Source organism: Aquarana catesbeiana, linkage group LG13 (genome assembly GCF_042186555.1).
Source record: "Aquarana catesbeiana isolate 2022-GZ linkage group LG13, ASM4218655v1, whole genome shotgun sequence".
NCBI classification, from domain to species: domain Eukaryota; kingdom Metazoa; phylum Chordata; class Amphibia; order Anura; family Ranidae; genus Aquarana; species Aquarana catesbeiana.
The window spans coordinates 81,501,788-81,518,871 of NC_133336.1; the positions used below are offsets into that span (position 1 = coordinate 81,501,788).

The 17,084-nt window shown below is 41.5% G+C and overlaps 1 protein-coding gene across 2 annotated transcripts in view; it reads right to left on the reverse strand.

Annotated features, from left to right (window-relative positions):
* Positions 1 to 17,084, reverse strand: part of RGS6 (regulator of G protein signaling 6) — a 905,069-nt gene that overhangs the window by 363,821 nt on the left and 524,164 nt on the right. For both annotated transcript variants that reach the window (XM_073609698.1, XM_073609699.1), the window contains exon 4: positions 1,027 to 1,077. In XM_073609698.1, the coding sequence (XP_073465799.1) occupies positions 1,027 to 1,077 (51 nt within the window). The remainder of the gene's footprint in view (positions 1 to 1,026; positions 1,078 to 17,084) is intronic.

The following is a 17,084-nucleotide window of genomic DNA, read 5'->3' on the forward strand; positions in this document are numbered from 1 at the left end:
TTTTATGCGGATTAAACAAGTTAAGCATGGTTCACAACTCCTTTTTGTATTAGTGTTTATACTGTATAATATATATTGTAATAACTTTAGCCCATATATTTTTATTGACAGTTTATACAAAGCAACTATGAATGAGACTCTAATGCCGCATACACACGATCAAAATTTCCGACAACAAATGTTCGATGCGAGCTTGTTGTCGGAAATTCCGACCATGTGTAGGCTCCATCGGACATTTTTTTTTGTCAGAATTTCCGACCAACAAAATTTGAGAGCTGGTTCTTAAATTTTCCGACAACAAAATCCGTTGTCGTAAATTCCGATCGTGCACAAAATTCCACGCATGCTCGGAATCAAGCAGAAGAGCCGCACTGGCTATTGAACTTCAATTTTCTAGTCCCGTCGTACGTGTTGTACGTCACTGCGTTCTTGACGTTTGGAATTTCCGACAACATTTGTGCAACCGTGTATGCAAGACAAGTTTCAGCCAACATCCGTCGGAAATAAATCCACGGTTTGGTCGTCAGAAATTCTGATCGTCTGTGGGCAGCATAATTGTATTGAGTATTTACACTTTTAATGTATGTAATTTGTGTGTGTTTTCAAATAATCTTTTTAGAGACTTTGTCAATGAATTGTTAGCCTAGGACCATAGGGGTCAGGGGGATCAGATGTGAGCAGAACAGGGAGGAGGATCGGTGGGGCGGTGGGAGGGGGCAATTACAGGAAATATGCACTGTGTGTCTCTCCCTCCAGCAGCTGAATGCCAGCAGGAGGGAGAAGGGGAGAAACCGGCTCTCAGCTGCTGCAGGGAGAGCAGCACAGTGCATTGTTCCTGTAATTGACCCGCCACACTTATCCCTCTCTCTATCTGGGCCCCCCTGTGTGCCTGGGTCCCCTACAGAAGGACCGGTGGTCCTCCCTATCAGCGGCCCTAGGAAACCTAAATTATTATTTACCGACACTTCTTTTTTAGCTTGATCTATTTTTTCATTGGATCTTATTTTTTTACATAGATTTATTTACCTGGATCTTCAATGTTGAGGTTCTTAATCAGCCACTGGACAATGTCTGCTCCTAAAAGAAGAAATATAATCAGGGTTATTAATTGGGTAGAAATTAAAAGACAAGGTAAATTCTTATTCTTATTCTTATTATTATTCACGGTTTATTTAGTGCCAACAGTAAATTGAAGCAAATATACAACAATCAATGCAATAACAACATTAAACCAAATATCTAATTGGAGTTCACTGACCAGCTGATTATAAGCTGCTTAACCACTTTAGTAATAGGCTGTAATACCTCTTCATTACCAGGACATTTTTTAGTTTCAGTGCTGTGATATTTGACTTGACTTTTCACAAACAAACTACTCAAATGAATGTCATATCATTTTTATAGGCATACAGAGATTTCTTTTGGTGATATTTAATAAAGGATAGTTTCTTTATTCTTTACTATAGAAAGGGGAAAAAAAAGTGTTTTTTTTTTTTTTTTTTTTTAATTCTCGTACTTTCTCTTATAAAACATAGCAAATAAAAATGCCAGAACAGCACAAACACCCCTAAAATTATTCTCTTTTTGGAAAGCAAACACCCCAAGGTGATCTAATTGGTTACCACATGTTTTTTTTTTTTTAAATGAAGGAAAATGCTGGTTTGAGGGGGTTTGGTATTGGTGTACTAGATACATTAATAACAATGAGGGGATTGAGCTGAAAAGGTTGGTGTTTAGAAATGCAGAGTAATGGAGATGAAGATGTTAACAGGCTGGATCTGACATATACAGGGGAGAATTACTACTACTACTACTGCAGCAGCTGATCTGGAACAAATTAATAAATGAGTCAATCATTCATTAGTTTCTATAACAGGAAGGGGAGGACTCACAGATGTAAAAACTACACTGTTTTACAGTATGTGATTATTGCATTGAACATGTGGCATAGAGCCAATCAGATCAGCTCTGTACATAGTGTACAGAGCATCCTGAGATTGGTTCATGTCACAAACATGAACAGATGCATGTGAAACCTGAGGGTTATTTTTGGGGGGACATTTATAAATGGCACTCCAGAAACAGACATTCACTGCTCTGCATTTTATTTCTTATGGTACAGCTGTAGTAAGATAATTGACATATTTAAAGTGGAAGTCCACCCTAACACTTAAATTATCCCCTGCAATGTGAGCTAATGTGAGTTCAGCCTTATGTCTCAAAATGAAAAAAATCCCAGTTTTTCTACCTTTATTTTGCAATATCCAGTGCCGTCACATGACTTCAATTCTACTTCCTTCTGAGACTAAAATCAGCCAGTGGGTGTGGTTACTGAAAGCTAGTAACATCACTTCCTGGGAGGGACACTGTTCCTGTGTAGCCAGTGGGCGAATACAGGACAGGAGGAGCTAATCATAGGTTCTTGCCCAGTGTTTTCTCATTGTACATCCTAATTCATGAGAAAATGAAGAAATAAAAAACCTATCCACACAGGGGAGATGGGAGGTGCAGTGCACATATACAGTATACAGTACAGCTGTGCACAGGAGAAAGGAGGTAGACACACGGGGGGTACACTGTCAGTTTAGCTGGAAGTGCTCTGAGGTCTCAGCTCACAGTCCACAATGATCATAGTACAGGCAATCACACTTATGCCACGTACACACGATCGGACATTCCGACAACGAAATCCTGGGATTTATTTCCGATGGATGTTGGCTCAAACTTGTCTTGCATACACACGGTCACACAAATGTTGTCGGAAATTCTGATTGCCAAGAACATGCTGACGTATGACGGCACTAGAAAAAAACAAGTTCAATAGCCAGTGCGGCTCTTCTGCTTGATTCCGAGCAAGCGTGGAATTTTGTGCGTCGGAATTGTGTACACACGTTTGGAATTTACGACAACGGATTTTGTTGTCTGAAAATTTGAGAACCAGCTCTCAAATTTTTGTTGTCGGAAGTTCCGACAAAAAATGTCTGAAGGAGCCTACACACGAATTTCTGACAACAAGCTCCTATTGAACATTTGTTGTCGGAATGTCCGATCGTGTGTACGCAGCATAAGGCTCTGTTTCCACTAGTGCAACTTGTCGTGTGACTTTAGACACATAAAGGTACCTGCAATGCTTTGATGCGACTTTGAACCAGAGAGTGTAAAGTTGGATCAAAGCTGCATTCAAAGTCGCATCAAAGGCGCACTCAAAATCGTGCAAATTTGGGGTTGCAATAGTGGAAACGTAGACTTATGCCCCGTACACACGATCGGATATTCCAACAACAAAACCGTGGATTTTTTTCCGAAGGATGTTGGCTCAAACTTGCATACACATGGTCACACAAATGTTGGCCCAAAATTCAAATGTGAGAACGCAGTGATGTACACCACGTATGACGAGCCGAGAAAAGAAGTTCAATAACCAGTGCGGCTCCTTCTGCTTGATTCAGAGCATGCGTGAACTTTTGTGTGACGGACTTATGTACACGCGATCGGACTTTCTGACAACAAGTTTTGTTGTCGGAAAATTTGAGAACCTGCTCTCAAACATTTGTGTGCGGGAATTCCGACAGCAAACGTTCGATGGAGCACACACACCGACCGTGTGTACGCGGCATAAGGCTTAGTTGTCACTATAATGAATTGTCATGCGACTTTGGATACATAAAGTCGCATGACAAGTCACAGGCCATTGATTTTAATGGTACCCGTCCCCAGCTATGCAATTTTGAAAATCTGTGACTTTGAAAAGGTACCTGCAATACTTTGATGCGACTTTGATCCAGAGAGTGTAAAGTTGGCACAAAGCTGCACTCAAGTTGCATCAAAGTCACACTCCAATGTTGCACTCTAGCCTTAGGCTATGTTTCCACTAGTGCGACTCCAAAGCTGCGCGATTTAGAGTGCGATTTTGAGTGCAGATTTGATCCAACTTTACACTCTGGATCAAAGTCGCATCAAAATTTGCATCAAAGTAGTGCAGGCATCATATCAAAGTTACTGATTTTCAAAGGCGCATAGATAGGAACATTTGCCTTTGCAATCAATGGGCTGTGACTTGTCCTGCGACTTTGTGCCCAAAGTCGCAGGACAAGTCGAACTAGTGGAAAATGAGCCTTAAACTCATCATTCACATGTAGCTCCCTCTAGTAGGCGTGTCTGTGTAGAAGAGAAGGACAATGTTTTCAGGAAGTGAGAGGCAGCATGCAGAATTCAGAAATAAGGAGGTAAGGTTGTCCCTGAAGAAAAGGAAGAAGCTGATTGTCTCGCTTTGATTAGACTTTCTAAGCTTGGCAATCAGCTATACAGAAAATGAATAATGTCAAATATAAAGATATTTTACATATAGTTAATAGAAAAATGTTCATTTTTGACTTGACTTTCACTTTAAATTCATATTTCACACGAATCAGTGGTCACATATTAGCCTAATGCCCCGTACACACGATTGGAAATGCCGCCAGCAAAACTCCGATAAGAGCTTTTGGTCGGAAAATGAGACCGTGTGTATGCTCCATCGGACATTTGCTGGCGGAATTCCAGCCAGCAAAAGATTAAGGGCAGGTTCTCAATTTTTCGGTCGGAAAAAGCTCCTAGCCGAAAATGTGATTGTATGCAATTCCGACGCGCCAAAAATCACGCATGCTCAGAATCAAGTACGAGACGGAAGTGCTCGGTCTGGTAAAACTAGCGTTCGTAATGGAGCTAGCACATTCGTCACGCTGTAAATTTTTGGATCTTTTAATGCAGCGCATTCTTTTATTCTTTATAATGCTAGAAGAATGAAGTTGTTTTGCTGCTGATATTCACACAGTTCTCACAAACTTATTTCTTATTTCTCGTGATCTCCTATCTTTTTTTTATCAAGAACTCTTTTTTTGGATTCTTTTTAAATTATTTTCTAGTGATCTCCATAATTTTTTTTTTTTTTTTTTTTTGTGTGTCAAGTTTCCACAACAACATTATCTTGTATTTTTAAACCTCAAGGAGGTTGGTTGGTGTCCCATGTTATTTGACATTGTATTTTTAAAATGTACCTGCCTACTCACAAAACTGTCCTATTTGCAGAAAAACACATAGGCAAGTATTTTCATATAAACATCTCCATTTATTCTGGCTCATAATAACAAAATAAAGAGGAAGGCAACGCTGGAGAAACTGCTTGAATTTGCGAAGCCTTTGTACCCCAGGGCAGACATCAACTTTTTGTAGATTAAAATTGGTAGCTTGAGAAGTCCATATAATAGGGAGCACAATCTGGTACAGGACTCTCAGAGATCACGAACAGCAGCAGATGACATATATGTCCCCAGGCTCTGGTACTACAACAGGCTGCGTCTTCTGTCAGACCAGACTGAACCCAGGGCCATCACTTTCTTGTCTTCCTTGCAGCCTTCCCTCCACGCTTCCCTGCAGCCTTCCTTGGTGGCTGTGGCTCTGGAGGTGGACTTGTGGCAGGAGGAGAAGGATGGGCGAGTGCACATAAGTGTACGTCATCGGTAATTTGGTCCCTCGACCCCTTGTGACTGGCCTCAACAAAGTTTTTCACAGTTGTGGCGTTAGCCCTCCTCCATTTGCAGAAATTTGGAAGCTATATAGTAGCCATAGGCCTCTTCAGCGTCGGGAGGGCTTTTCAGGGCCACATTAGCCTCCTTAATGACGCCCAGTACTGCCTCCTTCACGTTACTCCCCTTCCTGTCCCTTTTTGTTGGAAGGTGGAGGGGAGGTACCTGGGATTGGGTGAGGCTCCTACTGGGGCCGGCCACCTCCTGACTGACACTTACCCCCGCCTCCTCCTGTGTGCCACATTCCAAGCCTTGTCCTGGCTGAGGTCTTCCTGTGTATGAAAAAGGGACGTAGTTTTAGTTTTTGGTTCATCAATCACACACAATTTTCAGCTCATGACTGTTGCAAATTGAATGTTAATAAATAGAAAAGACTATCATTCTGAGCCCAGCATTTTTCATTCTTGTCACAATCATTTTTGGCCCCTACTGTCTATTGATATGTAAAACACTTTTTGTTAAATCATTCATTTGTTATCAATAATAACATCTAGTTAACAACAATTTTCGGACAATAAATATGTTAAATACTATACCTGGTTCCAGCTGGGCTCCTCCACCTCTTCCAGGATAGCCCAGGTTGGTCCTCGGAAGCCTCAGCTGGGGTTGAGGGAAGGGTGGAGGGAAGGCTGGATGGAAGTGTGGAAAGTGATTCTCTGGCTTCCATCTAGTTTTCCAGAAACCGCATCCTGGTGTAGTACCACAGACTGGGTACATACACATCCTCTGCTGCTGCTCCTGACCTCACGGAAGCCTGGATCTTATTAAGCGCCTTCCTATACGTGCTTCTCAAGCTACCAATTTTCCTCTCCACAAACTCACTGTCTGCGTTGGGGACCTGTGTCTTCACAAATTGCAGCAGTATCTCCAGCGATGCCTTCCTATCTGGTTTATTGCAATATAAAGGGTTTTTAACCTCCCACAAATTGAGCATATCCCTGTATTTGTCAATGAACTGGCCCATGAAATCCGGGTCTTTGAATTGTTTCATCTTTGCTGAAAGACCAAACACAAGACAAAAACACTAAATATCAGGCTAAACTCTCCTAATCTTATCCCAATATAGACCTCAATCTATAATCAGTATAGGCCATTGATGTTCCAAGTTAAAATGTTACCTTCGTTATAACGTTTGTTGCTTCCGGTCCTCCTTCCTCCGCACACAGAACCTATGTACAACACACGCGTGTTAACTTTATATACACTGCGCATGCGTGAAACTCCGCCTGCTCCTGATGTTCTTTCTAGAATATTCCCTGCCCCTTCTCTTTTTCGGCGCAGTGGGAGATGAACATGGCGGAGACACAGCAGGTGCGTAATAGCAGTAACGAGGAGGAGGAAAGCCCGGAGCCCGAAACGTCCCAATCCCGGAGGAGAAGATTTAAGGCCTCAAATATGGCCTTTGTGGAGATGGTGGACATCTTGAAGAGGGCCGACTATGATGGGAAGTATGGACCGTACCTAAACCCAAATGTGAGAAAGACCAAGATCATGACTAAAGTTGTGAAGAATCTGCACAGCAATTTTGGGGTACGACGATCCAAGGAGCAATTGAGGAAACGCTGGTCAGACCTGAATTTGAGGGAGCAGGAGCAGTACAGAAGAATCAAGAAAGTGCTTCTAAAAAGTAAGTAATTGTCGTGTGTTATTATTATTATTAATTATTATTATTATTACAGGTACTTGCATGCTGCTCCGTGTGCTTTTCTTTACTATTGTACAGTTTAAAATGGCGACTTTCAGGCTTGTGGGCACAGTAATCGGTCGTAGGAAACATTGTTTGTTTGTCAAAGTTTGTGTAAATACAATGTTTTTGGCATATACAGAGTTACTTACATTTGGTCATGCTAATTTGTATTAAAAGCAGTTTAGGACATTGTTGTCTAGATGTGTTTGTAACTAGAATGAATTGCAAACTTGATTCAGTGTAATGTAAGGAGAGGACATTCAGCAGCTGTTTACACATCTGGACTCAGGAGCACTAGCGTGGGACACAAGAACAAACTTTTTAGGGTGTCCCACACAGGTACTCCAGTGGATACTTGAGGTGTCTACATGTGTGAAACTTGTCCAAAAATGGTAAGTATTGCAGCTTTGTTAAGGGAATAAATAATGTCTTCAACTTGGTACTCTGCCAAAACAGACAATTGTACCACACTTCCAAGCGATGTTTCACATTCATATTTCTGGCCACAAATATCTGTGTGCTAATTATACCTTTTGTTTCATTCTCATAGGGGAGAAAAGACTTGGGACGTCTGAGGACACCAGGGACCCCCCCCCACTCCTGAAGAAGGGGAACGGAGGACACCACAACCAGAGGATGTGGAGGAAGGAGAGGTGGTGGAAATTGTCACCACAACAGGTGAGTGTCTGACACCACAGATGCAGGTAATAGATGTATGCCTGCAAATTTATAATACATGGTGTGTATTTTTTTTTCTTTTAGGTGATGTGCATGTTGTGGAAGAACAATCTACTCATTTCACGACTGACAGTGCACAAAGACTAAGGGCTCTTTCACACGGGGCGGATCAGTGATGATCCGCCCCGTGAACACCCGCTTGCTCAGCGGGGATTGCTCCGCCGATCCCCGCTGAGCAGGAAAATGACAGGTCCGTCGCTGCACACTGTGCAGCGACGGACCTGTCAGAGCGCCGCTCTCCCCTATGGGGGATCGGATGATGACGGACCGTAGAGTCCGTCGTCACCCGATCCGAAAATGGATGGAAAAGTAGGGTTTTCCTCCATTACACTTTTCGGATTTCGGACATGTCACCGCTAACATCCGACGCTCCATAGGGATACATGTATGTCCGTTTTTCATCCGAAAACGGAAGGATGAAAAACGGACATACGGATCCCCGGTGTGAGAGAGCCCTAATCCAGGACATCATGTTTTGTAGATAGCGAGGGAAAAGACTGCGCTAAAATTAATCAAATAGGGGAATATAAGCTGCTAACACTCAAACATACAAAGTTCAAAATAGATAATATAGTGACAGTGTAGCGCTACTAAAAAGTGTAAATAAATTGCAGAAAGGAAACTAAGTAACAAATCTAATGAAACTAAAAAAAATATATATTGGCAACACAGAATATAAGCCAGTGAATGTGTAAGAAAAAATGTCCACAGGAGTGTCGAATGGTATATCCCTCAGATGAAGGTAGTCCCAATCATAGAAAAATAGGTGTGATGCTTGTCTGTAGCCCATAACAATGAAACTCAAGAGATAAATGGATACTCTTACCAACTGTGAAGGACCCCAGATGTCATACGACAGAGGGGTCAGACAGGCTTAAAGCGGGGTTCCACTCAAATTTTTAACTTAATCTTACCCCCTTCAGTTAATTGCATAGATGTTCAAATGCTGCACGAAAATTTTTTTATTGCTGTAATTACCTTTATATTGTACTTTATTGTGGCACTTCCTGTCTCTCCTCCCATGGGAGTAGGCATGTTTATTGCCTTTCTACGGCGCTGCACTGTCTCCTGGGAGCTTAGTGTCAGGTTTCCCAAGATTCAGTGTGGAAACAATGATCATGCGTGTGAACAAGCTGTGAATGAACAGCATTCACCGCATCCCGGAAATCAATGCTTGTGGGCTTCACATGCCCACAAGCAAGATGAAAACATCCAGCATCACATTTTTTAAGGTATTCTTCAGTACGAAAACAGACAGAGGCAGAAATATTACACCCAAACTGTGTATTATTGTGGGGTTAGCAAAGTGTCTAACCCCACCTCAAAGTGTTTAGGATCTTGTGCTGTGTTCATCAGATTAAAAAATTCAGGTATGGGTGTGGCGCTGTTCCTATTTAGCTGTAAGTGATCTGCAATGTCTTGCTGTGTTCACCTCTACTTTGGTGGAAAAACTGATAATAGTGATAACTGTGAAAACAAACGGAGCCACACTTATGCCCCGTACACACGGTCGGATTTTCCGATGGAAAATGTCCGATCGGAGTGTGTTGTCGGAAATTCCGACCGTGTGTGGGCTCCATCGGACATTTTCCATCTGATTTTCCGACACACAAAGTTGGACAGCAGGAGATAAAATTTTCCGACAACAAAATCCGTTGTCAGAAATTCCGATCGTGTGTACACAAATCCGACGGACAAAGTGCCACGCATGTTCAGAATAAATAAAGAGATGAAAGCTATTGGCCACTGCCCCGTTTATAGTCCCGACATATGTGTTTTACGTCACCGCGTTTAGAACGATCGGATTTTCCGACAACTTTGTGTGACCATGTGTATGCAAGACAAGTTTGAGCCAACATCCGTTGGAAAAAATCCTAGGATTTTGTTGTCGGAATGTCCGAACAAAGTCCGACCGTGTGTACGCCCTATTAGTATGTAGCTAGTCCTGCCATGTGTGAAATGTTGCTTGTAGGCACAAACGTGTAAAAGTCAGGAGGGGGTGGAAAGGGGGGGGGGGGGGGGGAGTGTGGATGGAATGTGTTAATGGTAGAAAAAGGTTGCTTAAATAAACAGCGTTATATAAATCATTCAATTAAAGTGCACATGTGCAAAAAATAGCATTAAAGTCCTTTTATCACACAGTAATTTTCAGTGCAGTATTCGTTATTTTTGTTTCCTTGGTGATAATGTCCTGGATTTCATTAGTGAAGGTGATATTTAAATCTTGTGCTCTTAATTTTTTTATTTTTTTTTTTATTTTTATTTTTACACTTATATATTTTTTCTTATCTTTTATACATTTTTTATAAAGTTTTTAATCTAATTTTCACTATGTACCTTTTTCATTGTTGTGTACGATCGTTACATTACCTGGCTATAAAGTGCGGAATCTCTGATTACACTGCCCGTAATAAAATAGTGGAAAACTACACCTAGTTATAGAGATGTGGTGACACCAATGTGGGAACTGACAATTCAGTGAAAGGTGTCTCTAAATACTATCTAAACTACGATTCCACAGTGTATATGGCACTAACACGGACTTCGGTGCGCAAAAACATAGGCAAAATGTCCGCCAGTGGACTTCGGTCTACTTACAAAACTGCGGGACATTTCATATATGGTTTTCGGTGTGCAAAAACACAGACAAAATGGCCGCCAGCGGGCTTCGGTCCGTAAAAAAACACAGGAAAAATAGATACCAATCACACAGGTGTCGAATGGAGACCGCACACTATTTAAGGGTGGGAGGTACAGCAGAGGTCACGCTCCCATAGACGTCCAATGACGAAACGCGTAGGAAGTGGCCTAATCTGTGTCCCCCAAACAACATAGGACTGCTGACGGTTAACCTGGAAATTTCGCACACTATTAAGGGTGGGAGGTACAGCAGAGGTCACGCTCCCATAGACGTCCAATGACAAAACGCGTAGGGCGTGGCCTAATCTGTGTCTCCCAAACAACACAGGACTGCTGACGGTTAACCTGGAAATTTCTTTCTTGCATATTATGCACTATTAAATTGTGAGTACCGCTCTGTTTACTTGTAAATAAACTCTTTTAAAACGGTTTTACACTATAGGCATCCCTTCTCTTTTTATGTGAAATGCCACCACGATCCTGAGACTGCCAGGAGTTACCGCACAGTGGCACAGACTGTGACTGCCTGATACCCCAGTAGGGGTGAAGATAGCTGGTGCGTGTTTGCACATTAAGAGCATAAGATTTAAATAGCACCTTCACTAATGAAATCAAGGACATTATCACCAAGGAAACAAAAATAACGAATACTGCACTGAAAATTACTGTGTGATAAAAGGACTTTAATGCTATTTTTTGCACATGTGCACTTTAATTGAATGACTTTTATATAACGCTGTTTATTTAAGCAACCTTTTTCTACCATTAACACATTCATCCACACTCCCTCCCCCATCTGATGAAGGTAAGATCAACACATTTTTGACACTATAATGTCTGATATTGCCTTCAGTTTTTCAATGCTGAACTTTGTAAGTTCCAGAGTTGTATACGTTTATGTTTGCAAACATGCCTGTTTATGTACTTTTGAAAACAAGATGTGTTTTTTTTTTTTTTTTTTTTAACACAAAATGTTTTATAACGCACATGTGAATGTGCACGGAGTAAAAGGTTTTATACTCAACAATGTGTGGCTTCTTCTTTCAATGCTCAAAACCAGTTTTTGTATTAAGTTGGTGTTTACAGTGACAATGGGTGTTATTTAATAATGGAAAAACCACTTGGCACTTCAAGTGCCCTAGGAGAACCTAGGAGACAGCTTAAATCACAAGGAGTAAATCAAAATCAAGATTTTAGCAGATCATTTTTTTTTATTTTGAAAATATTTAAAATTTTCTGGCATAGCAATGGCCCCTCTACCCATAAAATATTCAACATATTTTTCCCGCACTTCATGGGCGCTTTGGGGGGGGCAGGCCAGGACGGCAAGCTTCCAGGGCCATCATTGCATTTCCTTGAAGTCCGGCCTCGGGTCCAAATGAGGCTACATAACTTGGTGCAGTTCTTTTTAAAAAGTTGTGCAGTATGCAGCAGCATAATACAATGTGGTTCAGTTTGTACTCCGCCATATTTATAGCCATTAGAAATAGGCGGAACTGGCTGGTCATTATCCCAAAGGTATTCTCCGCGACTCTTCGGGCTCTGGCCAGCCGGTAATTAAAAACTCTCTTTTCCAGGGTGAGGGTCCTCTGGGTGAATGGCCTCATCAGGTGATCGCTCAGACCAAATGCTTCATCAGCAATAAAAACAAACGGGAGTCCTTCGACATTGTCTTTTGCAGGTGGCAATCCCAAGCCCCCACTCTGGAGACGTCCGTAAAACTCTGTCTGGGCAAAGACTCCACCATCCGACATCCGGCCATTCTTCCCCACGTCCACATAGAGGAACTCATATGTCGCTGACACCACCGCCATCAACACGACACTATTAAACCCCTTGTAATTATAATAGTATGACCACGAATGGGGTGGTGGGACGATGTGGACCAATCAATTGTGTATCAATTGCCCCTCCACAGTTGGGAAGGTCCCAATGGTCGGCAAAGTGGGATGCCACAGTCTGCTATTCCTGTGGCGTTGCAGGAAACTGTGGAGTCAAAACAGAAAAAATAACATTTGTAATTTTACACATAACATTGCAAGCAGATTAGACACAAACATTCTTGGCCAAAATCTATAACTTTTATTTTAAGGAGTATTTAAAGACAAAAATATAAGGTCCACTTATCAGATTCTTCCCCCCCTCTGATGGCCCATTGTAAAAATTTTAGGGGGGGGGGGGGGTGTTTTGGACAGGTAACCCTCTCCACCTCATTGAGAGCTGAATGCATAAATAATGTGCATTACTTTGGCCAGCCCCTCCTTACTTACACTATTGGCAGGCCACTGGACAGGTAAGAAGTGTCATAATAATAAAATAAAAATACACACTGTACAAATTGAAGCACATTTTTACATTTTGCAATTATCTATCAAGATAATAATAGGAGAACAAAACTTTAAACAGTACCATTTGAAAGTATTCAGGCAGGCCCTTTCACTACATGCTTTGGTGAATTCATCCATAAATATGACCACAAAAGAGGTAGGTATAGTGTGTATGGGTTTGGCAAAGTCAAGAGGATTGGTATCGGCTGACTTAGCGGTTGGGGGAGGGAGGGTTCCAAATGATTTTGGGTCCCCCTAAAAAAGCCTCTGGCACTCTGCCTGAATTTTAAAGGCACAAATAACATTTGGACACATTTTAGGGGGTGTTTAGGGTAAAGCACTACAATGGAGCTGAAAAAATACATTGTTAATTGACTAGGCTAGGTGTGTATGGGCCCAGGATAGCATGCTGGGGAGGTTAGTGAAGGCAAAAACGCATGAAGGACAAAAAAGGAGCATTACAAAAATCCAGCATGCATGAGGATAAAGAGGACATTCACAGCATAATAAAATTGTGGCATTTATGGAATGATGAAATAAATACAAAACATTAGCAATCATTAAATACATAGAATGTGAAGTTAAAGGAGAAAACTTACCCTAATATAGTCCTTCTGCAGGACCTGAATGAAGGCAGAACAGGTCTCCGGGATAATGAGCCCCAGAGCCTGGGGGGGAGATGCCTGTAGAGAACTTGAGGTCCTGTAGACTTCTCCCCGTCGCCAAGTACCGCAACGTGGCGACTAGTCTCTGCTGTGGAGTGATGGCTAGCCGCATGCAGGTGTCCTGCCTGCTAATATAAGGGGTCAGCAAAGCCAACAAATGGTGAAAAATGGGGTCCGTCATCCGGAGATAATTTCTGAAATCATCAGGATTATTCTCCTGGATCTCACGCAGCAAAGGCATGTGAGAGAATTGGTCACGCTGGAGCAACCAATTATTGGTCCATGAACTTCTCCCCACCCTGTTCATGGACTGGGTTAGGGTCAAAGTAAGAACCCCAACACCAAGCCCCCACACAGCCCGAACTCTACGATGAGTACATAACTGCAACATGGCGTTAAAACGGTCGACTGGTCAGAAAGAACTAACAGAATGCACTGAAGAACAGAAAGGCCTGTGAAGAGCGAGCTGAAAATCAGAAACGAGCGGACAAGAACGCACTGAAAAACCGATACAAACCCACAAGCACAAACTGAAGAGCAGCAACGGACTGAAAAGCACGAAAGCTGAAAAGCATGAATAGTCTCTCACCAAACTTCTACGAACACGAGATAAACACGAGATTAGCAGAAGGAGCCCAAAGGGTGGCGCACTGGCTATTGAACTTCCTCTTTCTAGTGCCGTCGTACGTGTTGTACGATACCGCGTTCCTGACGGTCGGAATTTGGTGTGACCGTGTGTATGCAAGACAAGCTTGAGCGGAATCCCGTCGGAAAAGCTCACATACCTTTTTCCGACCAAAATCCTGATTGTGTGTATGCGGTATTATGCATACTGCCCACACCATAAAAAGTATCCACTTCCCTGGTTTTGGCTTCAGGCAGGGTGGAGGGAGGAGGGGGTGCCTTGTGTTTCTTTTATAATGCAAGGCACTGTTTACCTAATTTCAGTGCATGGAAATGCAGGCAGAGACAGAGGGCTGCAGTGCGGATAAATGCAGATATGCTGCAGATTTCTGTACAGCAATCTTCCTCGCCTGCTGCCTGCATTCTAATGTGAACAGGGCACATAAAATCAATCTGTTTCTGTGTGCCCTTGAAGAGAGCAGCATTTTTTCTCATGCAAAAAAAAGATGGTCTCCTCACAAGTGTGAAACAAGCCCTCAAAGGAATGTATGCGGATTTGTATATATTTTATGTATTTATTTATAATGTTTGAGATTAAAATCTTAACATTGTAAATTTATTTTATGTTTTTTGTTTGTCGGGTAAATATAAAATATTACATACGAACACATATCAATGTATTAATTAAACTCTTGCGAGCAACTAGTATTTATGTAATATCTAAGCATACAGCACCTAACATATTCCCATATTTGTGTGTGACAAATAGATATATTCAAATAATGTGCCGCGCATCTAGTAAAAAAAAAAGTGTGAAGGAATCTAATTCCCTAATAAAATATATTCAATCTGTGATATAAGTGAATTAACAAGGTTAAGGCTAGATAACATCAGAGTATGCAATTACAAACATACAGAGAAACACGGTTTCTACTACAATAAAGCAGACCTAAAGTCATATTACTAAGGTGTCCAGCACTCTGACCCTTAATGCTGGTTAACTAAAAATGGAAAAAAAAGTACTCTAATACTTAACCTATAAGTGCACTCCATTCTCCAGTGGGGCAATATTTCCAAACTGTTCTTTGTTTGCAGCTGATTTGTACATTTGCATACAAATTAATGCAGACTCATCCAAGCTTTGGTAAGATACGCTATTTATGAATGACTCCTACCCCCCCAATCCCTGTGAAACTGCACTTACCTGGTTCAAAATCTGTTAGAATATATTTTGATAGTTCAAAAAAAGAGTGCGTATGGGCAACATATAACATTCTGGCTGATCTTTATCAGGGGAATAATTGATCATTTAGGCTGCAAACTAATCAGCTAATTGCTTCTGTTTTCCTGAAATAATGCTGCTGCTGCCCATTCTCTGCCTAACGCACAAAAATAAAAACTTATGCAACACAAGAATACATGTTTATGAACCAATTATTTAACAAAAGAACAGTGATCAGACTGTATCTGCAGGTTCAGCTGCCATTGTGTGTCTATAGATGGCCTTAACTAAATAAAATACTGCCAGTATATAATACACGCCTAGATTAACAACTGTATTGCCATCTTATATGTGTATCACATCTTGATGCAAGTTCTCCTTCCTCATCTCTTTTCTCTCTTATTTGTTACTAAGAATATCTCTTTTATTTGGCTGTCAAGGACAGTACAATGAGGGTTCAATCAAAGCAAGGCCCAGCAGGTTTCTTCCTCTTTGGCTATAAAGTCTTGTGGGAGCAAGGAAGTATGAACAGCAAGTGTTCTTTATAGAAAGGTAAAGTACAAGCTCTTTCAGGTCAACTGATGCAAGTTTTATTTCTGCCTCCTTTCTCTTCCAAGGACTGCAGGCTACTGTGATTTAAAGGACTAGTGACAAGCAAATACAGCCTGCTGTTCATATATACATTATCTATTTCACCCTGTAGCAAAAAAAAGACATAAACAAACCATTATGTGACATTAGGTTATACGATAAACATTGCTGTTGCTTTGTTGGTTTATTCTTCATCCTTTTTTTTTGACACGAAAAAATAGGTTTCTTTGAGGTTCATTATAAAAAATTACAGGGCCACAAGACAGAAAATACAATATATTCCATTAGGAAAAGATAATGTTTGGGCCTTTAAGACTTTAAGAAGAAGTCCTGAAATTTTGGATGTTAGTGCAAATAAAAAAGTATCACGGACAGTAGTACAGGCAGTCCCCGGGTTACGAACACAATAGGGACTATAGGTTTGTTCTTAAGTGGAATTTGTGTGTAAGTCAGAACAGTGCATTTTTAAGTGTAACTTCAGCCTGTGCAGGGATGTGGAATGTTCGTAACTCGGGGACTGCCTGTACTCATATAAACATACAGTATCTCACAAAAGCGAGTACACCCCTCACATTTTTAAAATATTTTATTATATCATGTGACAACACTGAAGAAATGACACTTTGCTACAATCTAAAGTAGTGAGTGTACAGCTTGTATAACAGTGTAAATTTGCTGTCCCCTCCAAATGGCTCAACACACAGCCATTAATGTCTAAACTGCTGGCAACAAAAGTGAATACACCCCTAAGTGAAAATGTCCAAATTGGGCCCAAAGTGTCAATATTTTGTGTGGCCACCATTATTTTCCAGCACTGCCTTAACCCTCTTGAGCGTGGAGTTCACCAGAGCTTCACAGGTTGCCACTGGAGCCCTCTTCCACTCCTCCATGACGACATCACGGAGATGGTGGATGTTAGAGACCTTGCACTCCTCCACCTTCCGTTTGAGGATGCCACACAGATGCTAAATAGGGTTTAAGTCTGGAGACATACTTGGCCAGGCCATCACCTTTACCCTCAGCTTC